Source organism: Danio rerio, chromosome 2 (genome assembly GCF_052040795.2).
Source record: "Danio rerio strain M-AB ecotype USA chromosome 2, GRCz13ab, whole genome shotgun sequence".
Taxonomy (NCBI): Eukaryota; Metazoa; Chordata; class Actinopteri; order Cypriniformes; family Danionidae; genus Danio; species Danio rerio.
This window is the reverse complement of record NC_141022.1, coordinates 39,143,261-39,171,047: the sequence shown is the minus strand read 5'-3', so window position 1 is coordinate 39,171,047 and position 27,787 is coordinate 39,143,261. Positions and strand designations below refer to the sequence as shown.

The following is a 27,787-nucleotide window of genomic DNA, read 5'->3' as shown; positions in this document are numbered from 1 at the left end:
TAATGGAATTTGATAACGCACGGCGTATAGAAAAAAAAGGCTTCGCATTCAAGATGCAGGTGTCTGTGATCCTTCACTGACTGGGTAGGTGCAAAGAATAGTGTCAAACAGCCATGTGTGTGTGTAGACTATCCTGTTGGAAAATGCATCGTACTCGACGGTAATAAAAATGAATCCTACTCGACGGTAATAGTTTGATTAAGGTGTCTGTACTGCACTTTAATAATGCAAATGAAATGGGCATAATCCACATGTCCTAATTCTACTTCTGTTCAGTTCAATTATGACTGTAGTCAGATTAAGGTGATCAAAAATCCCTGTTTACAGGGTAGACTCTTAATCAGAGTATTGTTTTAATCACGGATTATTGGTGTTCTTGTAAACATACTCATTGTCAAGCATTAATCATTAAAAAAAAGTCAACATTAGCGTGAGAACAGATAGCATACCTGTCAACCCTCCCGTTTTTCCCGGGATTCTCCCATATTTTACTGTTCTATCCTGCTATCATCCTGTAGAGGTATTTTCCTGTATTTTCAGTCTTTCTCTGAACAGTCGATCCTCCCTATACGCAACCCATACCGACGAACCACCAGGGGTCGCACCTAGCTCTAAAATGCAAGTCTTCTATGCTTTTGCTTTGTTTAGGAATGAAAACACTTGCCCATCCTATACAATCTTCAAAACAGGAGGGGGGGCTGTTGGTGGAATCAATTATTATGGTGGGCATATCCCTTATTTTCACATCCCAATGTTGACAGGTATGCAGAATAACAACTTTAGCATAAATTATCCTGATATTTTTTTTTTTTCAAAAGAATGCTTTCCTAGCAGTGCAATGCAACAAATCTTTACATCAGTTTTTTATTTTTTAAAGTCACACTGAATTGAAGCTTAAGCTTTATAGCGAGTTGAGACAATAATCAAATGCTCTCCTAAATCAAGTAGTCATGTAGCATTGCTGAGTCAGATTCATTCTGTGATTCAGCTCATTCAGACAGCTTAGTTAAATGAACTATTAAAAGTAATAATGTACTTTCAAGCTCTAATAGTGAACAAAAATACATTCTGGGGCCTAAAAGTGAAATAATGGCTGAAGGACATTGAGTGCTGGCACTGCAGCCTGAGAGAAATGACTGAGGTCAGTGAGATGCGATGATGAACTGGTGTAATGCTGATATGAGTGTTTTGCTGAATGAACTCACAGGCACTTTGAAGGGAGATGAGTTGGGCCCATCGATGGAAATGTTCTTCTCTGAGCTGCCTAGCCCTGATATGCTCCTCCGTCTGGGAGAGCGCTCCGCGGACGCTTCCGCTATGAGAGAGGAAAGAGGAAAAGCAGGATTAGACAAGAGACTGGGAGGATGTCGTTTAATAGTTTAATTGCCACATTAATGATATGATAACCACTTGTATATAAAAAAAACAAGTTCCTAAAGCAGTGATAGTCACTGGAAAACTTTCACAAGGGACTCTGTGATGGTAAGAGTTCAAGGCATTTATTAATATCATCAGAGTCAAAAGATTTAACAAGATCAAGCTTAAACACTCTTTTGTGCATCAAGCAATACAAGAGTTAAACAAGAAGCTTAATGAAAAAATGGGTGCACTGTAAATTATGTACACTCCCTGACAAAAGTCTTATCACTCTTAGATCAAACTAGGATGATCTAACTGAGATGATTTAAGTTTTAGGAACAACAAATAATAACTTGACTTCTAGTTGATCATTTGGTATCAGAAGTGGCTTAAATAAAGGCACAATGAATATTGTGTATGACAGATCATCTATCGCATCATATCCTGTATTGTATTATATTATGCATTGTATTATAAATCATATCCAGTCACTCCAGGATTTTGCAGGAATTTTTTTGCTTATTGTCGCAGCCCTAAAATGGCTGAATTTGTAACACACTCGTATGGCATCATTTGCTTCAATTCTGTTATTTTTCTGTGAAAACACATCAACATCTTGCTTTTTTTTTTTTCTTTTATTGGACTCACAAAATCCTGGAGGGACTGACTAATACTTCAGACACAGGAATCATTCTAACATCTGAGCTAAACATTATCACTACTACTGTGGCTGTACTAATTTAGAATTGATGACTGACACAAAATCAATATTTATTTCATAATGTTATTTACAGTTGCCTCCCTAACAGTTCACCATAATTAAGTTGACGAGAAGAGGCTTGTCCGAGCAGATTATTTAAATATAATACACAACATAATGAAGACAACACATTAAAGCTAATTTGAACATGTGATGTAGTAGAAATAGATAGCAAAAGGCTCCTCTCTCAAGCTGATATCTGACAACATATTAGAAAGACTTCTGAGAGATTTGATGGCACTGAATAATTAAGTACTGCTGACTATTTAGCATTTAGTATGAAATACGATTTAACTACACATTAAAATAACATCGAAATATAAAACAGTTCATTAAAATTGCAACAATTTGTCACTATAATCACTGCACAAACAAATGGTCAGCTTAATTTCAACCAATTTGAAATCTTAGGTAGTCTTGAGTCTGCGAGTTGCTAACACAGAGCTTGCATCTGTGGCTAAAGTGGCAATCAAAAACGACGATAATAGTGATTTAACCCAAAGCTTCCACTAAGTCCTCTTAATAAACCACTCATACACCCACTCATGAGAGCTCACTTTACCTGCAGCCACCAGAGTTCCAGATGGACACCCTGTGGCTTTCATATAACGCCACTCTCAGAAGCTAAGTGGAATATTAGTCATTTTCCTTTCATAGCCAAGTTTATTTTTAATTTCCTCAGACCGATTTATTCAGCATTTGCAGAGGAGCCCTGCAGCAGATGTGTGTCAAGGATGAAGCAGGACATAACCTACATCCGCACAGCCTCCCAGAGACCCAACCCTCAGGCCGTCCTTCTTACAAAAGTATGGATCACCCCATAATGAGTTAAATTACCCAGAGAAATAAGAACCCAGTCCATCAACTGCCGCACAGCCTCTCTCAGCGACTGCACTGAATCACGAAACACTGTTGAAATTGACCCAAAGGTCTTTGGCCAAGATGCTGGTTCTGGTTTCAGCTTGCAGGCCTCAGTGGATCCATACAATAGAGAATGTGCCTGGTTTGTTGGAGAGCTGCCCAACACTGCTCAAGATCAAATCCTCCACTCATAATAAAGAGCTAAAAGAGATAGTTCTCTCAAAAATCACAAAACCTGCAAGACTTACTTTCTTCAGAGGGACACAAAAGAAGATATTCTGAACCAACTGATTTTTTTCATACAATTCACTGCAACACGCTCTTTGCCAACACTGCACTGCTTTTAACTCGCATTGTGGGGTCAAAAAGTTTCCCCCTAAAACAAACAAAAACATCTATGTTGCTTTTACGCTTGGCTCATTTGAAGTGTTTTTCCCTGCAGAATCTAGCACGTTTTCTCCCTTATTTGGGTTTGTTTACGCTAGCAGTGACCAAACTTGTTTCTGGAGGGTAAATGCCCTGCAGAGTTTAGCTCTAATTTTAATTAAACTAGCTAATCGAAGCATTCAGACTTAAAAGGAAAGTGTTTTGAAGCTAGTTGGACTTTGGTTTAGGCATATACACTCACCGGCCACTTTATTAGGTACACTTTACTAGTAACAGGTTGGAACTCCTTCACTTTAGCCTTCCGAACGGCCTTAATCCTTCGTGGCATAGTTTCAACAAGGTACTGGAAATATTCCTCAAATATTTTGTTCCATATCGAAATGAAAGCATCGTGCAGTTGCTAGACTTGTCGGCTGTACATCCATGATGCAAATCTCCCATCCACCACATCCAAAAGGTGCTCTATTGGATTGAGATCTGGTGACTGTGGAGGCCATTTGAGTACAGTGAACTCATTGTCATGTTCAAGAAACCAGTCTAAAATGATTTATGCTTTATGACATGGAGCGTTATTCTGCTGGAAGTAGCCATCAAAAGATGGGTACTCTGTTGTCATAAAGGGATGGGCATGGTCAGCAAGAATACTCAGGTAGGCTGTGATGTTGCCACAATGCCTAATTGGTACTAATGGGCCTAAAGTGTGCCAAAAAATATCCCCACTCCATTACACCACTACCACCAGCCTAAACCATTGATACAAGGCAGGATGGATCCATGCTTTCATGTTTTTGACGCCAAATTCTGACCCTACCATTCCAATATCAGAGCAGAAATCAAGACTTATCAGACCAGGCAATGTTTTTCCAGTCGTCTATTGTCCAATTTTGGTGAGTCTGTGCGAATTGTTGTCTCTGTTTTCTGTTCTCCGCTAATAGGAGTGGCACTCGGCTCGGTGTGGTGGTCTCAAGGTTTGACATGTTATGCGTTCAGAAATGCTGTTCTGCAAACCTCGATTGTAACGAGTGGTTATTTAAGTTACTGTATCCCTTTTATCAGCTAGAACCAGTCTGGCCATTTTCCTTTGACATCAACAAGGCATTTGCGCCCACAGAAATGCTGCTCACTGGATTTTTTTACTTTTTCGAACCATTCTCTGTAAACCGTCAAAATGTTTGTGCATGAAAATCCCAGTAGATCAGCAGTTTCTGAAATACTCAGACCAGCCCGTCTGGCACCAGCAACCATGCCACATTCAAAGTCACTTAAATCATCTTTCTTCCCCATTGTGATGCTCAGTTTGAACTGCAGCAGATTGTCTTGACGATGTCTATATGCCTAAATGCATTGAGTTGCTACCATGTGATTGGCTGATTAAAAATTTGCGTTAACGAGCAGTTTGACAGGTGTACCTAATAAAGTGGCCAGTGAGTGTATAATGCCAAGATCCTAATCAAAACAGTCTACAGTTGTGAAAACAGCCTAACATGAGACAGAAGCAGCAAAGGGTTTAGAAGGATGTAAGGATGAGCAAAACATTTATAACTTCTGAGTGCATTTTTGTTTTAATATCTCACAGATACAATTACACAAACCTCAAATGAACAGGGCACCATAACAAATTTTAAACTACACATCATATTACATCAGTCATGGTCACATCTGGCCAATCTCCAAAGAACCACCTATTAACAGCTAAATTTAGCAGTTCAACATGTTTTGTGTCCGAAGAGTGGCCCAGTCAAGTTCTGTATAGAGAAGTACAACTTTGTGAGTTTTCAAGTCGAGGGAAATGCATTAGTTTTCTTTTAACCCATAATGTCTCAAGTGTCAGATTTAAAAATGCGTGTATGATGCAAATAAGACAGAATTATAACCTATAAGATCAAAATCCTGCTTTACAAAAGCAACAACTCATCACATGTCTTCAGCAGCCACTGAAAACTGCCCATTGTGTTATCAAACTAAACTCATACATCACTCCACAAAGTTGCTGCTTGCGCGAGGGCTCTGCAGTACCAAACTTGACTAGCTAACCTTATGACTAAGCGCAGCAGTGCTTAGAGCTATGAACACATGGGTTCAATTCCCAGGCAATGCAAGTAATGATAAAATGTACAGTTTGAATGGATTTTCTGTTACTTTGGATCTACAGTAGACTCATAAATGTGAGTAAACGTAATTCAGGAGCAGTAAAACACAGCCTTACTTGGCCTCCAAGCATACACAGACAACTTATCAACCAGGAAATGACTTGTAACAGCATATCCAACCCGACTTCAATCATTATGGATTTTTTAATGACCCTCCAGTCTGAGAGCAGGACGATAACTTAATCTATTAAAGTTAATCTAATAAACGGCAGCTGAGAACAAGAGAGAGAGAGTGAGATACCTCTATCACAGCTGTTGCCCATCACCTGCTGAATAAATGGAGCTGGTCACCATTGGATTGGCTGAAGAGTGACCATCGCCCTCGTCCAATGAGCTCAAGCGCTTTCGCTTTAATTGTCCATCACTCTTAGAGAGATTCCGCCGCATTGATAAACTGCAGCCTCTTCATTGTCCTGCCGTGGCTCGTTGCCACATCGTAGCGTCTTCCTTGCTCTCTATCCTTACCAGCACTTTAGCGTTCTCCCTCAAAGACTGAAACGTCCTCTGCTAAACCTCCCTCTCCCATCTTAGTCCATCCTCTTCTTTATCCGTATCTCCGGGGCAGCAATTCTAGTCTCCACTTTATCAGCCTCTTCTCTTTCTCCTTTTTGGCACACGAGCGGAAGAGATTTTACCGCATTTACTCAATCAATCGCTGTAACCTCACTCCTCTGTTCCTCTCAGCAAAACTGCAAGCACTTCCCATCCCTCTCTCTCGCTCTCTCTCTTTTCTCGCTCTCTTTCGCTCCTTCCCCTCCTCCTCACCGCATCTGGCTCCGTCTGCCTGCTGCAGCTCTGCACATTAGGAAAAACCAAGAGGAGCTCTCGTTGCCTCCAGACTTTTGTTTTCATACTTCATGTGGGACGCGGCTCTGGAGGTTTGTGCCGCGCGTGTCATTTGTGTGAGGTGTGTTTTAGAGGTCGTTGAAGAAAAGAGGGGAAACATAAGCCTGTGTCAGATTACACTTGCTGCTCTGCGGGTCAAACCAAGTTAGTGCTATTAGCTTTACATGACCTACTGAAATGAAACAGAACATGCGCGTGGACTGGTGGACGTGATCTATATTTAGAAATTCTTATTAAATTTAATAAAGCGGTATAAGATGCTATCTGGAGACTGGGATCAGAAAATGACAAGCCAGAATCAAGCTAAGGCTGCCCACTCATTGAGTTGGAGTGCATGTGGAAGGGCTGTGTGATTTAGGGAAAATATCTAACTGCAATTTTTTATTTGACATAATGCGATTGTGATTTGATTGGCAATTTAATTTGTAATCCAGCTTCGGCTCAGTAATCTGTATTGTAGATTCTTACTGCTAAAATTCAGTGAGTGTTAGTTAAAAATGAAACTGAAAAGACATTACATGACTCTGAAAATTGAAGACATGAAATTACTACTCTGATACATGAAATTACACACACATTTTTCTCTAGAGCAAACAGTAAACGCATAAAATGACATAACCTTTCTGTAGACAAGTTCAACTCAAAGTAGGGAGATAATGTAGCTTATACAAAAAAAAAGAATAATTATAAAATATAGAACACTCTGCAAACTAACATGGCTGATAAGAAGCAGATTGAAAAGTTCTGATTGGGCAAAATGAAAGTATGCTCATTCAATTGGCTAGTAAGACAGTCACAGACGGCAGTCACGCGTTTGGTCTGGGTGGGGAAAATTAAATAACAAATATATATTCCATTTCGCTGCACAGGGCTTGCAGAGCCCTTCCATGTAGCTACCACTAGGCAGGTTTTAGCTACAATGTACAGCAATTATGTTCTTAGCATTAACATTACCAAATGTCAAACTAAAAATGGTCAAAAGATTATCATAATAATCGTCATGGTTAATAAGTGACCTGCAAACACTCACTTCAGAGAAGTAGCAGTTGTATGATTGAGGAAATATGGGAAGTTTTAAACGATTCATATTTAAATTCATGTTTGCATGTCTTTTTTCTCACCAGCATTTATTGCTGCATTTATTTGCTCAAAATTTGCAGCAAAAACAATAAAGTAACTTTTCTAGCTAAACTTTGTTTTTATGATTGAAAATTTGAAGTGATTTTAACATGTTCATATGGTGCTCAAGATTTGTTTAAATAGTTTCAATGCTAAAAACATTGAATATTAAATTATATTATAATAATATTAAAATATTATATTAAATTATGATTAAATTATATTATATTATATAATATTTAAATTATATTACATATGTGATGAATAGAAATTTCAAAAGAAAAGAATTTAAGCTTTACCTTATTAACTTAAATAAAAGGTTGGTAAATGAAAAAGATATTATTAATAACTCATAAAAGACCACCCAGCTGGAGGGTAGCATAAAGTATTTAACAAAAGTTCAAAACCTTAAATGAAAGCATTAACACTGTAAACAATGCAAATAATAAAAAAACTGTGCTAAATTTGTAACTTTTTGTTTGAAATATTCTGCAATTTGATTTTTAGTTGAGTAATTTTACCCATAGCACCCTAGCAACATTGATTCAAAAATAATAATAATCTCTCAAAACTATACTAAACCTCTGTAGTTTGAAGAATGCCAGTCCATAGCAAACATTTTCACCATTTGGTATAGCTAAATGGAGAACCAAATAAAGAATCTAATCTGTATAAGACTTTGTGCACCACACCATCCCCCAAAATATTCCAAAACCAAACACACAGGCAGAGGCCGCATGGATAAACCAGCTATTCTCAGTGACTACACTTTCATTTAGTTCTCTTAAATCACAGCCGTTCCATCACACCTAGAATTATCTCCGTCTCTCTCTGCATCTCTCAGCCCATCCATCTCCACTTTATATGCAGCCCAAAGTCAGACTGTCCGTGACTGTCCTCTGTCCCCTGGCGTCAGAGTCACAGGTCTTCTGTCAGCTCCAGCACAGTCTCTCCTTCTCTGCTGCCCTCCAGGCTCAGACTGCCCCTGAAAATCCACTTACTGCATTGATTTGGCCAAGCCCTTCCTCGGATCAATACAGCGCTGGAGATAACAGAGGGGTTAAAATGAACACAGCAAGACCTGAAACAAGCACCCAGGCTGTAATTAGAAGTGATGCGGGTGCTCTGGTGTTGGTGGATAGGAGGGTGGGGGAGGGACAAGAACCGGCGGTTCCTAGTTAGTGCAACGCCACCGAATCGCCTTTTATTGCCTTCTGAGATGGGCAATCAATCTGTGGTAAAATGCCATTTAGAGGGTGTAAATGAATCAATATTGAGCTAAAGATAAAAAAATGAAACAGTGATTTCGCCTCAGTTATTTTTCTGGAGCCAATCTAACAGCAACCTTAAGCATAAATGCATTTGCATTACTCATTAGGCTTATTCAATCCACTGATACAATGATGAATTATAGGAGAGGCAATTCACTTTGAAACGGCATTTATGAGTTGTTGTTTGGTGCATGCATGTGCAAAACCACAGTGATATAGCTGGGATGATCCTTCACTCTAAGGTTGTGTTTGTGTTTTCTTTTTAAAATCAATGTTTTAAAATGAAAACACTCCTCATTCATAGTGGCTTTTTGCTACGTTTTAGAAAATCAATCTCCATACACTCTGTAGAGCCAAAAACACATCATGATACATGACCATTCATGCTCAGTAGGCATTCACATATTTCGCTAGAATCCAGGCATGCAGTCTACTAGTTGTACAGGGCTTGACGAATAAGAAAACGATACGCAATAGTGCAAAAGTCTAGGCACAGAGATGGTGGATAGCTGGCACCTACATTTTCAAAAGTTTGTGTCTTATGCTGCATCCCAATTTGCATACTATCCATCCTAAATAGTATTCAAAATCAGAACTAGTATGTCCCAAACCATAATATGTGGAAAAGAGTATGCCAAAGGTACCCGCATGGTTTACTATTTTTTGTTAAAAATTCGAAGTGTAGAAGCGTCCATATTTTAACCTCTAATATTGCTCACAATACATTGCATGTTGGATGTAAAACTCATTAGAACTACAAATGCAGGTGGAAAGTGTAAAAAAAACAACAAACATGGTGGACACGCGAGACCAATCGTTAAGTAGAGACTTCTGTAAGGTTGTTTGAATGACTGTTAATCAATATGTAGCCAACTGGAAAAATATTTAAACAGAGTTTTATGTGCTATATTTAACCTGCAAAAACAATGTGAACTTATATCATTCTTTGTTTGGAGTTTTGGCATTAACTTCTGAATGCATAATTACCCAAAGACCTGAGGAGATTTCTCTGCATGAATGACTCGCAAATAGCAGATTATGCTGTTTCTCCAATAAGGTAGGTAATTAAATATGAAAGAAATGAGGATGATGTGTCGAGATGATTGACAGGGGATGTAACTAAGCAAGATAGCGATCTGTTAAAGAGGCAGTATATCCCAAAGCTGTTCTGTTACAGTATATAAGTAGTATATACTTTACCTATACAAAAAAAGTGCATACTATTACGGGGTAGTATAAGTATGTGAATTGGGACGCAGCATTAATCTAACTACACTAAAATGGAAAGTTTCCAAACTAAAACATCTTTCCAAAAATTCTGTTTTAGAAGATGCTTATGTTTAAAACAAAAATGCACTAGTGTAAATGCCACCTACGGTCTGAGACTTTTGGACGTTTTTTCATCCATGAAAGATCAAAAATCATAAAACCTGTGGAGACCAGTGAATGTAATTACATATACAGTTGAAGTCAGAATTATTAGCTCCTCTGAATTATTAGCCTTCCTGTTTATTTTTTCCCCAAACTTTGTTTAACGTAGAGAAGATTTTTTCAACACATTTCTACACATAATAGTTTTAATTACTGATTTCTAATAACTGATTTATTTTATCTTTGCCATGATGACAGTAAATAATATTTTACTAGATATTTTTTCAAGACACTTCTATACAGCTTAAAGTGACATTTAAAGGCTTAACTAGGTTATTAAGGTTAACTAGGCAGGTTAGGGGAATTAGGCAAGTTATTTTATAATGATGGTTTGTTTTGTAGACTTTCGAAAAAATATATAGCTTAAAGCGGCTAATTATTTTGACCTTAAAATAGTGCTTAAAATTTTTTAACTACTTTTATTCAAGTTGAAATAAAATAAATGCTTTCTCCAGAAGGAAAAATATTCAGACATATTGTGAAAATTTTCTTGTTCTGTTAAACATAATTGGGGGGAGGGGGGGGGGGGGATAAGAATAAGAATGTAAAAGAGGATCAAGATACAACCAAAAAAAAAAAGTACTAGGCCAAAACTGTCTGAAACAACATCTTGTTGTTGTAGAGTTCTGCTCAAGTATGAGCCTTGATCATTACTCATTATCCCAACATGACCACAAAAACAAGACCTTACAGGACCCTTCTTTAACTTTATCAATACTACATGCCTGAACACAGTATGAAATACTCCAAAAGACTGTTTGTCAGGGCTCACCACACCATCACAGAAAAGATGAAGATACCTGATATGAAATGTGCTGGCTGAACATTAATTATTTATATTTAGTGGAACAGCAGGGGCAACAGCAAAGCTGAGTAAAGCTCCACACTTCCGCCACACGTAACTGCAGCACTTCCTCTGCATCATAATGCTAAGAAATGATAAGCTATGGGAAAATCCTGCACGAAAACCACTGCAATAATAAAAAACAGTGAGGTTTTAAATGCACACTGACCGGACAGGATTTACTCAAACACTTATTATCCATCTGCCTGCTATCCCAATGATTTTTTTTTTCTTTTCAGTCAGATATCCAAGAGCATTTTATGAGGGGTTATATTTCTTTTTATTGCTTTTTTTTAACGACACTTCAAAGTTCTATTTGTGGTGCTAAACCACATTAACAGATTGATGGCGCTACAACACACTTCCAGAAGTGTTTGCTGACTAAGCCAGCAACTTGTCTTTTTTTCCTTTGCCTTGTCTTGCCATTTCTGTTCAGGTTGGTGCAATTCTTAAATACCGCTGCTCTTAAAAATCGGTTATCTAATGAAACAAGTGCAAACAGAAGCACAATAGTGTATCTATTCTCTTCCTTTCCTGATGACAGGACCTCAGCCACTATTTGCTTTTCCATCTCTCTGTTTTTTGTGTGATTCTAAATGTCTGGAATGCACTGATGTCACAACACTAAGCTGTGAAACTGGAGACTCACAAAACGTCTTCATTTGTACATTCAGCAGACAGGTGTGGTGTACTACGTTAAGTTCCTAGTAACTCACAGGCCTTGTTGTTTTGGTCTGACACCTCTGAATATACAGTTCTAACAGGTTTGATCCAAAAAAGCGGAAATCCATGGGCAGGTAATTCAAGTTAAATATCAGAAATTAAAGAGTACTCTGGTTCAAACAAGGGTTATTGCATCCTTAAACACTTCCTTTCCTGATGTAGGTTTAGACTGTCTTGATGCTTTTCAAGCTATCCTGAGTCACAAAGCCAGTTTCAGGCATCAGTTACAACATAAAATCTTGTCAGACAGGAGTGAGACAGGAATAAAAGAAAGAAGAAAAAAAAGACTAAGCAGTTTATATATTTTCCATGACAAATCGACCAATTTCAATATGTTTAGGAATCTAAAATCCTGAGGGAGTTTGAATTCTATTTATAATCGAAAACTCATGACAATGGCACTCAAGGCTTTTCTTTTTGGCATAAAAAATGGAAGGTCCCTTTTCTGCATTCTTTGAAATGCCTTATGACTTTTAATACATTTGATGCTGGTTCGCTTGATGTGTATCTGTTCTTTTTATGGTAACGTCTTATGAATTCATATTCTGCTTTTGGTTTTTTAACTTTAGTTTAAACTATATCAACTCATTTGGAATTTTACTAACAAGAAAAAGCACCAAACAATTTAATTTTAACCTATCAACAAAAATGCAATAATTATTGTAATATTCATGATTCAGTACTGTGATTCGTGTTATGGAAGAGACCCTCTGCCAATTAGTATACGAGTAATAGTATATATGACAATAAAAGGGCAAATAAAAAATTACAGCAGCAACGGACGCAATGGCCGTTAATGAAGGATAGAGGTGCAGGCAAGCGGAAGAATCGATGCTTACTTGAACTAAATGCTTAAGGCACGATGACAACGAGCCATTGTTAATCCAAATTAGTCTTTAATCTAAGAGGACAAAGGAAAACGTCCACTTTTAAAACCAGCTCCCTGAAAAAATAATGAATAAAATATCGCAAAGAATATCAACAGTGCTTCCGAGTTGCTTGTTCTTCTAAAGTTATATCACAATTCGTTTATTTTCATAAACACTACTAATTCACAAACTTTAAACATAACAAATCGCTAAGAAGGCACAGTGTTAAAACAAGACAATTAACAAACGACTAGTAAATTCCGAATGATTCAACCAGTGAACCGACTCAAAAGAGTCACTCGCTCAGGATTCAGACTCATTCCCAGTCACCACAAAGAACCGACTCACAATTTGGGAATTGAACTACACTCATTTTAAACAGTAGACTGCATTTTTAACAGGTTAACAAAAACAACATAAGAACATGTTCATAAAGCGTGCACGCCATGAAATGATAAAAAACACGTATCGGTTCCCAAAACGTAAACCGAGTCGTTAAAACATGAAGCAGTTCAGACAACTGTTGAATACGCGCTACATGTGAAGTCGTTTTAGAAAACAACAAGAAGGAGAATTCGAATTAAAATTGTAAGCTCGAAGTAATCGAGGAAACAAATAGCCATAGAAGTAAAACAAAGGATCCAATATGTGGCGGCAACGAAACTATCAATGCAAACTCTCACAACTGAACTGACTGCCGTGTGGCTCCACTACCACTCAACATAAAGTGATACGGAAGACAAAACATACCTATGAAATCCATGGCCAATATCGATCTCCAAATCAGTTATAGTCACATCTCTCCGCGAAAATAAAAAGAAACAATCCCAAATAGCAGATGAGCTGAGCCGGTGTTTGGTGAGTGAAGTCTCTCACACCCCCTTCCGTCAGTCGATACACTGAGGAATGCAGTAAAGCCAGAGCTCGATCCAGTCAAACCCACTCCGCTTTTCACCCTGTTCATTTACTGAAAAGAGCACAATGCCTGTCCCATACGAGGATGGATCATTAATACGTAGACAACTAAAAACGGTCTGTCTTAAGGCAGGTGAATAGGGTTAATAATAAAGATGATTATAATTCTCGCCATAATTTAAATGAATTGATTACATTAAGATAAATTTAAAAATTAACAAGTCTTTAAAAGATTTTATTTTAATATACAGATGATGCATTAATTAAATGTGTTAATTTGCATACATTATGACCCAAAAACAGAATATGGAACAATTTTATTTTTGAACAATTCAGTCTATGGTCATAGGGGGTTTGGGCATCTCTTTTTCATGCCATATTTAAAAAAAAATGTTTAAATAAAATAATCAGGCAAATTATATACATACAATTTTTTTTAAATAAAAGCTTAAAATCTCTAAATTGACAAATTTATTTTTTATAGCATTCCTCGCCTTACAACATAACATTTGAATATCCTTATCTATAATTTAAAAATAAACATTTTACATATACATATCACATCTACATCTAGAAATAATAATTTTACATATAAATAAATGTGATTCTTCCTTAAGGGTGACAGTCTAAAAGATCTAATAATGAAGTAATGAATGTTAATGAAGCATTGATTAAAGAAATATAAATAAATGGCTGTGGTATTGTGTTTCACTGAAGTGAAACTCTGAAGTAAGACATTACACCTGTTAAATGCGTGAGAAAGGACAGGAAGCCCTCTGTGGCGCAGAACAATATAGTGGTATGAATGGGGGAAGTGAAGCAGCTGGATGTATAACTAAACTCTTAATTTTCAGAGCAATAGCATTGTGTTAAATGCCATTTCATACTGTAGTTGTATTCCAAGCAAGTAAATGAATCAACATAGCAGAACTAAATCTGAATAAAAATAAATAAATAAACTTGGTGCTCTCATTAAAATCATTAAAATGCTCTCATTTTGACGTTAATTATCCAGTTAATTAGATTAAATAATGTCTATTTATCCTAAATTTTTTGTTAAAGCTACATATTACAGTAGCTTACACAGTCTGTTGCATCACAGTAACAAGTTTGGCAGGGAAACATTTGCAATTTGAATCTCTCAGCATGCCAAAGTCAAGCAATATGGTCACTGACACAGTTGCTGACCATTTCAGATCAAATTTCGCAAATCTTCAGTTATCTGATGTTGGTTTCCCCCCTAAATTCTAATAATTAGGCATATGAAAATTGCAAAAACATGCAGAACTCCAATGTTAAAGAATTCATAGTAGTTAATTTGTCACCCACACATCCAAGCTGCTAAATTACTGAATCACAAACTATTTTCTAAATGATTGAACATTAATAAATGCGAGACATTTACTCTGAGATGCACAGATTGCTTTCTAGCTCACTGGACAAGCTTTAATAGGGGTCAAAACAACTGCTCACAAAGCCTATAAAGTATTTGGAGCTAATTTACAGGGATGTCTATGAGATGCAGGACTATTAATTTGAGATTGACATATCTGAATTTCAGTGGGTTTCTAGGGTTCTAGGTTTTCAGAAAGATAAAACATTCTGGAAAGTCCAGTTTAGGCTAAAATGTTTTGAAATCTAAGCAGTTTTACTATTACACAATACACACTTATCAAAAATGTACAAAACATGCATAAAATGCCATGATTTAAACAAAACAGTTGCTGGGTTTCCATCACACTGTGCTGATGCTCATTTTGAAGAAATTTTATAAATAAATGAGTGTTGGAAATACTTTGTTTTACAATGAAAGAGTTAATGCGAATAATGGAAACAGATTTACTGAATAAAGTCCAAACTAATACATGAAGACATTTTTAGCACAATTATGAATGAAATTTTAGACTTATACAGGGCTAAACACTTTTTTTATAAAATTTTTTATATTTTTAAAAATATTGTAAATGGAAAGGATTTTCACTTGGCCTATCAAAAATATATTAAATTTAATAATGCAACAATAATAATTATAATTTAATAATAAGGTCAATATCCTCAGGTCAGTATCCTACATGGAACACCTTTAAATAAACGTAAGGATACTATTTAAACCACATCTGTAAATAGAGTTAAAAATATTTTTTTCAAAATAAAAAGTTAAGTTTCTTTAATTTAAGATGGATTGTTGGTGATTGAATGATTGTTGGACAGATTGAGTGGTTTTACATGAACGAGGCCTGTTTTAAGACCTGTTAAAAAAATTTAAGACCTACAAGACAATATTTCAGTAGATTTTAGTCTTTTAAGGCCTTAAATTTAGTTTTTGAAAATTAAGACACTGTAAGACTTTAAGACCCCACGCACACCGTGAATTCTGATGTAGCAAACATTACACAAATGTAACCTTGTTTACTGTTGAGTACAACCTTTTGAAATCTATGCAACCCTAAAAGCAGAAAAAGCCAATTTTGCCATTACAGACTTAACAAAAATGTCTCTAGTCTACAATGTACAAAATATGCATTAATGCAACAAAACAGCTGCTGGGTTTCCATCACCAATCAAATTAATTCCTATAAAATGTACTGAGAAAATCAGTGTGAGTGCAGATACACCTATAATGGCCATCCAGATAAATCTGATGCATAATCTTTAATGTTATTTCTTTTCCCAAAGAGTAAAGTATTAATATTCAGGACTGGTATATTATTTTCTTGCCCTAAATATGCCAGGAAGTTCTTTTGATTCCTCTAGCCCTACATGTAAATTGTGAGGACGGCATGCCTCATGACACTACTCATTGAACAATTTTCATCCTTTTTATGAGTTTCTATAAAATAACAAAATGTGCTGCACAGAAACCCTAGGGGTGGAAAAAACAGACTTGGGGAAAAATATTAGTCTGTACAGCTGACTCATCTTCCTCGATGGTATAAATAGCAAAATCAATTGGGCATATTCTGTAGTGCAACAAAAGAATAAGATGCATTTCATCTACAAAAAGAGATACCCATTATTCTATTTTAGTGCCTGTTAAATGCTTCATTACATCTAACACAGAGGTTAAAGAGAACATGGTGTTATTATTTCCAATATTGAATTTGAAAGGGATAGTTCATATAGCCAAGAAAATTCTGTCATCTTTTACTGACCCCTCATTAAATTCTAAACTGATGTGTCTACATATGGTATATGTAGACATTTGAAAAGAAAATTATTTTGTTGTGCATACTAGCTACATTGCTGCTTGACATTGGAAAAATCTTTGCAATAATTTCTTATTCTGCGATAAATATTGTGATATTAATTCCACCAGATGAATTGAATATCTCTATTTTACAAAGAATTATTCATTTTAGACTGATTGAGATTATTTTGTAGACAAGGTGAATCTGCATTAAATATAATAAACCATCTACAAGCATCAGTACAATTGAATACAATTGTATTTCAATACAATTAAAATAAACAGTATTTTATTGTTTTCCAGTGATAACTTACAATCAATAGAATTTCTTATGCCTCAGTGGTTTTAAAACCATTATATACTCTAAATAAATAAGAAAATATAGATTATACTACAGACTCAACATTGCATATCCTGCGATGTGACTATTGTGAATGAACACACTGCGATATCGATGTTGAAACGATACATTGTGCAGCCCTAGTGCATACAACAACATTAAATGAGGTTTAATGTTGTTTTAAACAAAACTGTTTAACCTTTCTTTTAAATATCAACTTTTGAGTTGTGGATTTTCATTTACCTCATGATTTGATTAGATTCAGTTAAACTATGATTCAAAAGTTAATGATTTTATTAAGAAATTAATCCTTGATGCATCTTTTCCACCAGTTCTACACTGTAAAACCCAACCGTCAACTCAAAATTGACAGAGTTAATTCTACTCATTTGAAAAGAGTTTTGAACTCAGTGTTAAAGGTAATGAGTTCATTAAATACCTGATTAATTTAACTTAAATAAGTTCACAGTACTCATTTAGATTAGTTTAACTCAAACGGTTTGAGTTGCCTTAACGTATTGGGTTTTACAATACACAGTTGGTTTAAGTTTACTTCATTTATTGGATTTTACTATGCTCAAATTGCTTTGTTTACTCCAATGAATTACGTTCACAGTACTCTTTAGGATTAGTCTTTGAACTTAAATGGTTTTTTGCATCAGTTTCCTCAAATTGTTTGAGTTACCTTAACTTTTTGGGTTTTACAGTGTATAATAATTACTCTATTAACCACAGTAGTTATTTTTCTTATTTTTCCAAGCGCTGAGGTGCAACTATTACGGTTATTATTATTATTCTTACATCTTCTTCTGCCGCTCTTAGTTTGAAAACCTGTTGTTTTGAACTCTCCATAAATCGTTAGCCCCATTTTCACCAAATTTGGCTCAGAACATGTTGCAAAAAAGTTATACAATTTTCCAGTTGCTTTGTGAATTGTTGCTGTACATGTTTATGATGTGGCTACGGGGCTGCTTGGCCCTGATAATTGCTACTTTATTTTCTTCTTATCTTTGTTTAGATCAAATATGCAAATAGAAGAAAAATCTATTTACCAAGTATTAAATAAGTAAATAAATAAAATGATCAACATTTATTTAGAATAATACATTGATATTAACCTTAAATACACAAATTATTATTAAAGCCATTAAAGATATTGAGTCAAGATGAGTGAATGGTTTCTTTTTATGTTTCTTGATTAAATGTGGTAAGCAGCACAGTTTTATATACTATTGCATGGATTAAATATGTTACATAAAAACAGCATAGAAAAAGCTTTTTAATCGATTTTTATGTTTTTGAGAGTAAAAGCCACACAAATGTCATAAGTGGACCTCAGACAGCAGAGTAAAACATTAAAAAAGCCAGTTCATGACCCTTTTAGAACAGATCATAAAATAATAGTGCATCTGACCAATACCAAGTCCAATACACTGCTTAAAAGCTAAAATCTTTTTTGAACTTGAATTTCGCTTTGTCACATCAATCAACACAAGCATGTGAAGAAAAGCCAACATCACAATCCAAACATACTGTAGCTACTAGTACATAAATATCTCTGTTTGCTATGCAAGAGAATCCCATTGCCTTGACAACTGTGAGAAAGACAGAGCAGAAGCTTCTGTAAGTGACATGTCTTTATGTCATTCATTCAAAAAAATAAAAAGGTATCATTCACACATCAAAACCACCCAAACCCCAAACTACATATCATCTCACTAAATGTTTGTCGTCGTGAATTGAACGACCTCCAGAGACTCAACCCGTTCTGAATGGCCATAGAAATCCAGGACTTTCCCCTCAGCGCTCAGGCTGCCGAGTGTCTCATTGTCAAACAGACGAGAACATTAACATATAAATAACCCTCTCCGAATCGGTGGCGGTGCAGCTTAGGAGGGTCTGGAGAATGAATGACTCTCTTAGTCACAGAGATTTGTGCATTTCTCTGACCGCTGCCTTTAGCAACGAGCCCACTGGGTCAGTGTCCGCACCCCCGCACGTAGTGGCACTGAATGAGAGACCAGTCAGAGGGCAACTTCAGTTATTGCCCCCCTAAGGCCTGTGAGGTAAGGCAACGCTGTTCAGAGAGGCAGAGAGAAAACACTGACAACTGGGACTTTTTTTTTGTTTGGACTTGCATTCCTCAATACTCCTTCTCAAACAAGCACGCTCGGCCCACAGAGGTCAAATGTACCCAAGTGTACTGAAGCAACTCAATCGTTATGAGAAAACAATATGGGTGTTTGGAGAATAGAACAAGACGGAAATGATAAAAGTGGGAGAAATGGGGTGTGAATCACACTGCGTCGTTGCCAGCCACTGCAAATTCCCCTTAATCCAATTCCAAAACAATTTGTACTATGAAAGTTCTGGATAGGGAGCGTCCGGCTGAGTCAGCTTAATGTTAAAGAAACATTTACCCAAAAAGTAGCATTTTTTCATCATTTACTGATCCAATATTCTCCGATTTCGAATCCTTCCGATTTAGCTGCCTATGGGAGAAATGACTAGGAATAATAAATGGCAGAAAACACTAAAACTACTTGCTCTGCAAACAAGTGTGTTTATGACTCTACATAAAATTAGAATAATATGATAAGAAAATATCCGTGTGCAACATCAAGCAGCATAGCGAGTCACTTTTAACATCTAAAAATCAGTGGAAGTGAATGAAGCTGGAAGTCTCGAGCCAAAAACTATTTCAATGGCTGAATCTGTTTATACGTGAAGAATAAGGTCATAAGGTCAATTTCATGAGGTTCCTATTACAGCATTGATGTTGAAATGTAATTAAAATACAATCAGTTAAATAGACTTAAGCATTTATTTGGTTGTTCAAGTGTAAAATGAGATGAAAGACTCATTTAAACATGCGTTTAAATGCAGGCACTGTCATTAGCTGAAGGCTAGCGCAGAAATTCCTTTGAAAATACTGATATAAAATTAATTTCTATATTTTAAAGACATGGCGTGGAAAAATATTATTTAATGTGGTGCTTCTCGATTGGTCTGATACCCACTATATATCGTATCTCAGCTGTTTTTTATCTCGCTGTTTTTTTTTTAAGAAAACAGAACGTAAACGCAATGATTTTGTATGGGATGGGGCTGGCTGACTGAAATTAAAAGTGTGTGTGCATATGCCCCATTAAGCTGTGAACAATTTTTCATTGCATGATAGAGCATGGCTCACTTTTGGGGGCTTTTCCTGTGCGTTTTGAAGTGAAAACCACCTGGTACCACCTCAAGTGAGGTTACAAGCGAGAAGTACCAGAATGTAATATATACACACTGCTGATCACCAATTACAGTCTGAAAGAATTATCACTTACAGAGTCACTATCAACATGAAACAGACCAGGCGGTTTGTGTCAAGCATTTGTTTATGTTGTGTTTACAATGATTCCACGGCTGTTGAGGTGGCACAACTAATTCCTAGTCACTGTAAGCGGTGCTAAACTGCAGTGGAAATCCAAGCTGAAATGAAGCAAGCAGAGCCATGCCGATCATTACTGTATTGCACAATGAAAAAGAGGTAAAATAACTAAGTGCTCTTTTGGATCCTTCTGATGAACTAAAATTTTCTTTAAAATATCTCATTTTGAGTTTCACCAGCCTGATTTCACAAGCAAATGTACCTAATTTACGTTAGTAGCTAATTCGTACAAATTTTTATGACTTTGAATTTGTCCCCAAGTTTCTCAGAAGCAGAACTCACCCTAGTTAAATAAAAAATAAGAGCTCAGTGAATGGGAGAGTACAACTAGAGCTGGGCGATTTAGCAATAAAAAAAAAATCTAGGTTTTTTATAAAGTTTGACCGATTCACGATTTCGATTGTGTCTAATATAAAATAATATATTTAATCTATTTTTCTTTTTCCCCCTTTTAAATCCCGATCATTTGATGCGTTTTGCTCCACTCTCTGTATTATGCTGCCTGATCTGTCTGGTTTTCAACTAGGTCCGCTAAATGACGTCATGGGGGCGGGTACTTTCATTTTCACTGCTACAGTCCTTCACTTCTACTCTTGTTCAAACCAAAATATCGGCACGGTTTTTCACACGGCAGGCTTTTACGTCCTTCATACATGTTACGTCCTTCGGACATGACAGTTTAAACTATCACACACCAAATGCGCACATTCCCATGATATTTAACATGAAACTAATCAGATGGCGCTCTGTGGGCCGGCTGAAATGAGAACTGCTTCGTGAATCGTGGCTGGGCGGTGCCGGTGTGTGTATAGAAACCTGTTTAGAATTCTAAAATCCATGGCGCTGCGTGGTGCTATGCGGCGCGGCGCCGAGAGGCGCTTCTGGTGTGCTTCCTGCTTCATAGAGTGAACCAAAGCGCATTAGTGCCATTGTAATGTATTAAATATATATATTTTTTAAAAATCGCGATTTCTCGATTTGATTCAAAATTAAATCGTCTTAAAACGTAAATTCGAATTAATCGAAAAAAATCGGAAAAGTCGCCCAGCCCTAAGTACAACAAATATTTTTTTACAACCCAATTTGCTAAAATAATATAAGAAAAACTCCAGGATGGTGTTATGGAGACATTCAGAAAAAGAAAAAATATATATTTTAAGACTGATAACGGCAGCCAGAGGAGAGAATAATATTTTTACTCTCAGCCCCACAGACGCTCCATTATGCCTCATTCACACTACAAGCGACTCGCAGCAGGAAAGCGACAAGCGACCATTTCAACGGAGATCAAGCGACTTCCGGCAACCTCTGTCTACGTGAGCGACAGCGACCATTGACAACAAGGTGGGAGTGATGAGCTACAAAAACTGAGAATCCTTAAATCTTATGCAAATGAAGAGCTACTTTCTTAAGCATCAGCCAATAGGAGCACCAGTAGAGCTCATGTGATCCTTTCGCAGTTCGCTCAGTGGCCGGTTGTATTCGTGCTGTATATACCTACACAGACCTGTTTGATGCAGGTCACCACCCAGAGCAACAGGCAGCTACAAAGTCACTGCTAGTCTGAAAGAGACATTGGAAATACCACGCATAAGCTGTCATTCGTTTTTTGTAATTTGACGCAACGATGATATAAAATACATTCATAAATGCATATAAACGTACAAACGTCTTTTAAAAGTCAGAACAGTCTTGTAAAAAGGGTCCATTGGGGAATGAGCAAATCATACTGAAATGTACAAATAAGTTTGCACAAAATACATACAAACTATAGCCACTAAATGAAAAAGTTACAAATTAGATTGGGATTGAGACTGCATTGGTTTCACACAACAAAAAGTCAAACTCTTTGCAACAACATTAGCTTTGAGATTTCTCTCATCATTTTTTTTTTGGTCCATGCAATGAACATCAATGGAACCAGTGTTGTTTTGGAACCCACCGACTTGCACACTGTATTCATTGCTATTCATCAAAACATCTTATTTTGCGTTAGAACAGAGAAGTCATACAGGTTTTAAACAACATGTGGTCAATACCACAACAATGACCCCATGTGTATCATGCAAAGAATTATGCATTTGATTTGATACAAATGATCTTTGTTTTGCGGAATATTCTGCCGATTTAAGCATGCATATTTTCGCCCCCGAAATGTTTTTCTAAGCCCAGCCTGCAGTGTTCTCTTTTAAATCCGCCGCTTTGTTGTCCTGATCCCCCCGTGCTCACAGCAGTGTATTCAGAGTAATGGCCCTGGTGTTACAGATGCACCTACTGACGTGATTTCATTCATGATTCACCTCATGCACTGCCTGCTAGCGCGCAAATCCGTGCCTATAAGCTGCAGTGAGAGCGAGCCTGCTTAACAACATCTTAAAGCTACAGGCTGAAAGAGTGCCATCTGATCCCCAGTAAAAGCTTCATCTTTGAAACATAAGAGCCACATCATAATGCCTGTGTCAGAAAACTGTCAGATGGTGTTTGAATCAGCATTTCCACACCTTTTCACCAATGACATTTCTAAGTGTTATCGCATAAAGGTTAAAAATATTTTAAATGGATTACAAAAGGATGTTTATAGCTTACAAAATGTATGCGAATAACATGACAACTGAACAACTGGAATAAAACCAATGTAATTATTGGGCTAAATAAATGCTTAGTTCAATAATCATCTTGATTTGACATCTGATGACTGATTTATCAGGTGTGGGTTGGAGAATATTGTAATATTTGCTTTATTCTAGTATCTTTATATCTTTTAGTCTAATACAATTAAGTATCAAGTAAAAAGCAAGAAAAAAAAGACGACAACTCGTAATAATAACAAATGTTTGATAATAAGAATTCTTTCATCAATTATTATGAACTCTTCTGAAACTATAGTATTTTGTTAGTATTGTGTTTTTAATGCTACAGTAAATTTTAATATAACACTGATTGAAAACCTAAAATATTTTTTATTTGCCAAAATATTTTACAGTGATATTAAATAACAATTATTAGCAGCATTAATTTATTTTCCATCCTACATTTGACCAAAACCAAATATTTAAAAAAACTGTATATAATTTCTTTATCAAATTTACAAATTAATTATATATAATAATAAAAAAAAGTTCCTGTCAGTTTTTGGGAGCACAATGTTGATTGAAAATATGAAAGAATCTTTGTTTGCTAAAACTATTTAATAGTTTTTAAATTTATTAACAATTATTAAATGATTAAAACTTGAAGTTTATTAAACTGTTAGATGCAAACTAAATGCAAAAATGGCTGTTACAATTAGATATTAAATAAATAAATAAATAAATAAATAAATAAATAAATAAATACTTATCAAAATCCTCTAATATATTTAGGTGTTTCATGGAAGCCCCTTGAATAAAACTATATTTAATAAGGCTGTATGATATTGGAAAAATCTGATAGTGATATTTTATTTTTCGGTGATAAATATTACGACATGAATAGAGATTTCACAAGATAAATATCTCTAATTGGTGGTTGTCTTGCTAGTCTAACAGTATTCAGGTACAATAATAACAAATTCTTTGCATTGTCGCGTTTCTAGTCTAAAATAACGAAACAATTCTTAAATCAAGTAAAAATATTGTATTTTTTTTTCACCTTTAGAAGAAATAACTCAAATTTAGAGATTTTTTTTCATAAAACAAGCACAAGGATCTTGATTAGAGATATTTAAAAAAATTATCTTGTTTTCACTTTGAAATAGATATTTGGACTAGAAACAAGACAAAAATTCTGAAGTAAGAAATACTTTTTTTTTGTATAAATTCTGTTTAAAACTTTTTAAACATCATAATTTTCTGTGCCCAAACGTTTTAAAACCTTTTGAAATGCTCAGTCATAAGCCTTAAAAAACCATGGAAATTATAAATCTTCTCTCTTTTATGGTTAAACTGCAGTGACTCTAGAAATAGCTCCTTGTCAACTATAATTCAACATTGCAGATCTTGCCAAGTGACTATTATGGATGTGCACATTGCGATATAAACGCTAAAACAATATATTGTGCATGCCTAAAATCAAATGCTTAAATGTAAGGTTGATCTGCATTAAAGAGCATAAACAGTGCAGTTCCTCCATCATAACAGCAATACTTGCTCTTACCTATCATGGAGGCTCCCTCTGGTGGGAAGTCTGGGAACGGTCCTTCAGAAGGCACACTGACCGTCCGCCTCAAACTGCGGCCCTTCGAAGAGGATGCTGAGGGGCTTTCATGCACCTCTGATGGCATCTGGGAACAGATCAAAGGTCAGAGGATTGAGGTCAGAGGGGTACACATTCAAACAGCAGGCCAGAAAAGGAGGCATTTTCTGGCATTGCTACTAATTAACTAACCGTTTAAATGAATCTGAAAGCAAAGTGTCAATCACAGTCTATTTCAATACATTAAAAGAATCGATTATTTGCTTTCATAACCTCAAGGTGAAATCGGTTGGCCTACACAGTGAGAGGGATGTGCTGGAATTCAGTGCAGAAGAGGACAAACCATTTAACTGGCCAAAAATGAGGCGTTTTCACTACCAAGACTGATTTTAATGGGACTAGTTATACCTACAGAGATAAAGTCAGTTTATAATCAGCTGATAAGTGCAAGTCTTATTTGTTTTATTAGGTTATTTGTTTTATGAGGTGTAAATGTTCTTCTGTATCGAGTTTCTTCGCTGCTGTTTTGCTTTTCCTGAAACTTTAACTATGAGGTAAACACAAAACAAAACATTCCATCCGGAGCTCCTTCACGGGACTCCACACTTGTAAACAATCGCTCCATCAGGCTCGCACCATTCACGCGGCTCTCGGTCCCGCCCAGACTCGTCAGCGCTACCAAGCCGACCAATAACAGAGCTTGCGCTATGTGTCGTTGCTACGTGTAGTTACATTTTTTGAGAGGTGCACATCAGCAACGCCGACAGCCACAGCGAAAGGCTATGCGTCAGCGACGTAGCATACGCGGGCGTTTGACGCAGAAGTATAAATCAGCCTTTATTTGCACAGCTCTTAAATCCGATGTAAACACGATACGAATTGCTGTCTATCTTCCCTGCCTCTGTGTTTAGATTGCCGATCGCATGTAATGAAACTCCCTTTTTCATGCAAACCCTTACCTCTTTCTGGACACTCCCACCTAAACAAAGCTGGACTCACCCATTTTCCTGACTTCTTTCAAACTAGAGGTGTGAAAACATCATGCTAAAGCCCTTTAATGTTGAAATAAGAGGTTAAGCCAAAAATTATTTTGATCTCATGTCTAATAACTGATTCTTGGCTGAGACAAAAATGTTATATCATTTTAAGGTTAAAAATGTAAAAGAAAAACCTTTTTTATTGTAGGAGACATTTGCCTTGACATTATTATGCAAAATATGAAAGAGATTATATTACATTAAACAGCATAATTAAATGATCTGGTTTCAAAGCTGATATTAAAAATCTATGACATTCTACATATAATTACGCATGCACGCACGCACTTAAAAGTAAAAAAAATAAAATTAATCGAAAATATGAAAGAATTTGGATAAACATTCAACAGTTCAAAATATTAATGCTATTAATTCTATACATAACTGGAAAAAAGCACAATGGTCCCCTAAAAACAAAGTCATTTGGAAAAATTTGGAAAGCATATTTTCATATCAGTTATAAAATCAATAATAAATCAGTTCCAAACCAATAAATGTCATCCACAAGCGACACATTTAAACCCTCAAAAACGGGGAAATGTCCAACAAAGCACCAACATCATCTGTGTGTCTTCCTCCTGAGATGGAGGAAGAGTGAAGAATGATGGGATAAAAGCGCTCTTACCTCTTCCTCCTTGTTGAGCAGGATGAGCTGGCTATCAGTCAGGATGCAGTATTTCCTCTCCCAAACGCAGGGCTCGGTGAAAGGCGACTGTCCGCAGGAGAAGTGGTGACTGGCGGGACCCTTCACATCTGTGCACACGGGACAGAAAAGACACCTAAGAATAGGTTGCCACGAATGAGGACCACCACAAATACAGACCCTCTTCATATTGGGGCTTTCCCTTCAGGCTCAAACTTCAGGACTAAGTGCAGCTTTTAATTGGACTACATTTTCCTTCACATCTCGCAGAAATAGACACGGGCCCTCAGAGAGGAACCAGCTAGCTCCTCTTCTTTATTTAATCACCAGTTCGCTACACCAAAATAGACGGCAGACAATGATGCCGTTCAGAAGAAAATGAGTCACGCAGGACTCATTAAATACTGCTGTTTGCAGTTTCTCCATCACCAGAAGCAATTGCACAAACAATAAGTTTTCAAAATACACTCATACGGTCATTTTTTGGACTAACAGTGCTGCCTGAAAAATCATTATTCTGCTTAAAAGTTTGGGGTTGGATTTTTAAAAACATCAATACTTTTAAAAAGTACTTAAATTAGTGTGTTTGAGAAAAAATACAACAAAATAAATGTATGAAATAAATATATGTGTGTGTGTGTGAGATGAGCAAATCAATCTAAATTGTAAGAATTAGAGCATAGGAATTCATAATTAGCCATGAAATCAAAAAGTTACAAATTGCCATGAGATTGCATTGGTTATTTGATATTTTATTGATCAATGATTGTACTTGAATACTGTTACACTCCCCAGAAAACCATACAGCAGTTTATTTTGCTTGCAAATTATTATAATTTATGCAGATTACAGTCAATCTAAATTAATGTAATCTTTCCAAATAGAGCTATTTTATCATACTGAAATGATAGTTATATTGTATATAATAAATATTGCAATATATATCGCAGTAAAACAAAATATATTGCAATGTCAAATGTTTTCCAATATTGTGCAGCCCTATTATATTCATTTAAGGATTTTCCATTTTAATGTTTTGAAAAGCAAAGTATTGCATTGATGACTGAGCTTAATGTTTTAAGTCGTTTCTGACTTGAGTTCTTCTAAAACCTTCTAATCTCAGTACTTCAGGATTCTGCAGGGACAGTGTGTTTGTGTTATATGTATCTGTATGTTTATGTTATATTTGTGATGTCTGATATCCATATATGACATGTAGTCCATACAGTTCTTATAAAAGGGTCAATATTAGAAGGTCTGAACTTGTTTGATCGCAATAAGTGATATTAATATATTAATAAGTGACACTTAGAAGTCTTGAAATAACTTGTTACACAAAAACATCCAGCATGTACTTAGTGTCACTGGACCTGATATAAACTTTTAATAACATAACACAGACAGATAATCTCTACTGATCACACACACACACACAC

The 27,787-nt window shown here is 36.1% G+C and overlaps 1 protein-coding gene and 1 long non-coding RNA gene across 23 annotated transcripts in view; one reads left to right on the top strand and one right to left on the bottom strand.

Moving 5' to 3' along the window:
• The window catches only part of rasal2 (RAS protein activator like 2), a 115,337-nt gene that overhangs the window by 31,645 nt on the left and 55,905 nt on the right, over positions 1-27,787 (bottom strand). For 11 of the 22 annotated variants that reach the window (XM_087241066.1, XM_087241064.1, XM_087241067.1 and 8 more), the window contains 3 exons: positions 26,334-26,461; positions 24,633-24,759; positions 1,206-1,315 (listed from right to left, as the gene is read on the bottom strand). In XM_087241066.1, the coding sequence (XP_087097192.1) occupies positions 1,206-1,315; positions 24,633-24,759; positions 26,334-26,461 (365 nt within the window). Of the gene's footprint in view, positions 1-1,137; positions 1,316-5,758; positions 6,191-13,370; positions 13,531-24,632; positions 24,760-26,333; positions 26,462-27,787 lie in introns of those variants that run through there. The other 11 variants (XM_087241076.1, XM_087241072.1, XM_087241078.1 and 8 more) reach the window with 4 other exon arrangements.
• Positions 16,205-18,323, top strand: LOC147846416 (uncharacterized). The gene is made up of 2 exons (XR_015478728.1): positions 16,205-17,229; positions 17,288-18,323. It is a non-coding gene; the product is annotated as an uncharacterized LOC147846416 (long non-coding RNA).